Source organism: Penaeus monodon, chromosome 15, assembly GCF_015228065.2.
Source record: "Penaeus monodon isolate SGIC_2016 chromosome 15, NSTDA_Pmon_1, whole genome shotgun sequence".
NCBI lineage: Eukaryota > Metazoa > Arthropoda > Malacostraca > Decapoda > Penaeidae > Penaeus > Penaeus monodon.
Window position 1 is genome coordinate 24,981,961 of NC_051400.1, and position 498 is coordinate 24,982,458.

The window sequence follows — 498 nt, forward strand, 5'->3', positions numbered from 1 at the left end:
AGCCTTTTCAAGTGGTGTGCCAGGAAATGTTGATGTGCAGTCCACGATAATCACCACTGCATTGATTAAGGAGTCTGCCTTATCTAACCCACTGACCCAGTTCTGTCATCTCTCCGCGTACCTTGTTCTCGCCTGTTCAAAAAGAGAGAGAGGATTGGATTTCCGCTTAGAGATAAAAGTTTTGGGTATTACCTCGGGAAAAATGGGACTGACCTAAATCACTTGACCTAGATATAATTGCCTGCAACAGTGTGTATATATATATGAGGTTGGCGGCTTGGAACACAATCAGAGCTTCGGTGCTTCATACTAAGCAGCTTCAGTGTTCCATACTAAACAGCCTCGGTACCACAGTCTTGTGTATCGGCAGCACACGAAGGAGAATTTCGGCTTGCATATAGAATCTGTATTCAGTACCTTATCGCAAGGGAGAATGTGCTACTGGGCTCTAGTGTCCTTCGTCCTTGTGGCGGTAAGTTCAACCGAAGGCCAGAAATT

The 498-nt window shown here is 45.4% G+C and overlaps 1 protein-coding gene across 1 annotated transcript in view; it reads left to right on the plus strand.

Moving 5' to 3' along the window:
* LOC119582268 overlaps positions 1-498 on the plus strand; it is a 6,852-nt gene that overhangs the window by 4,463 nt on the left and 1,891 nt on the right. Inside the window, exons 3-4 of the mRNA XM_037930486.1 lie at positions 13-185; positions 315-472. Of these exons, the coding sequence (XP_037786414.1) occupies positions 13-185; positions 315-472 (331 nt within the window). The remainder of the gene's footprint in view (positions 1-12; positions 186-314; positions 473-498) is intronic.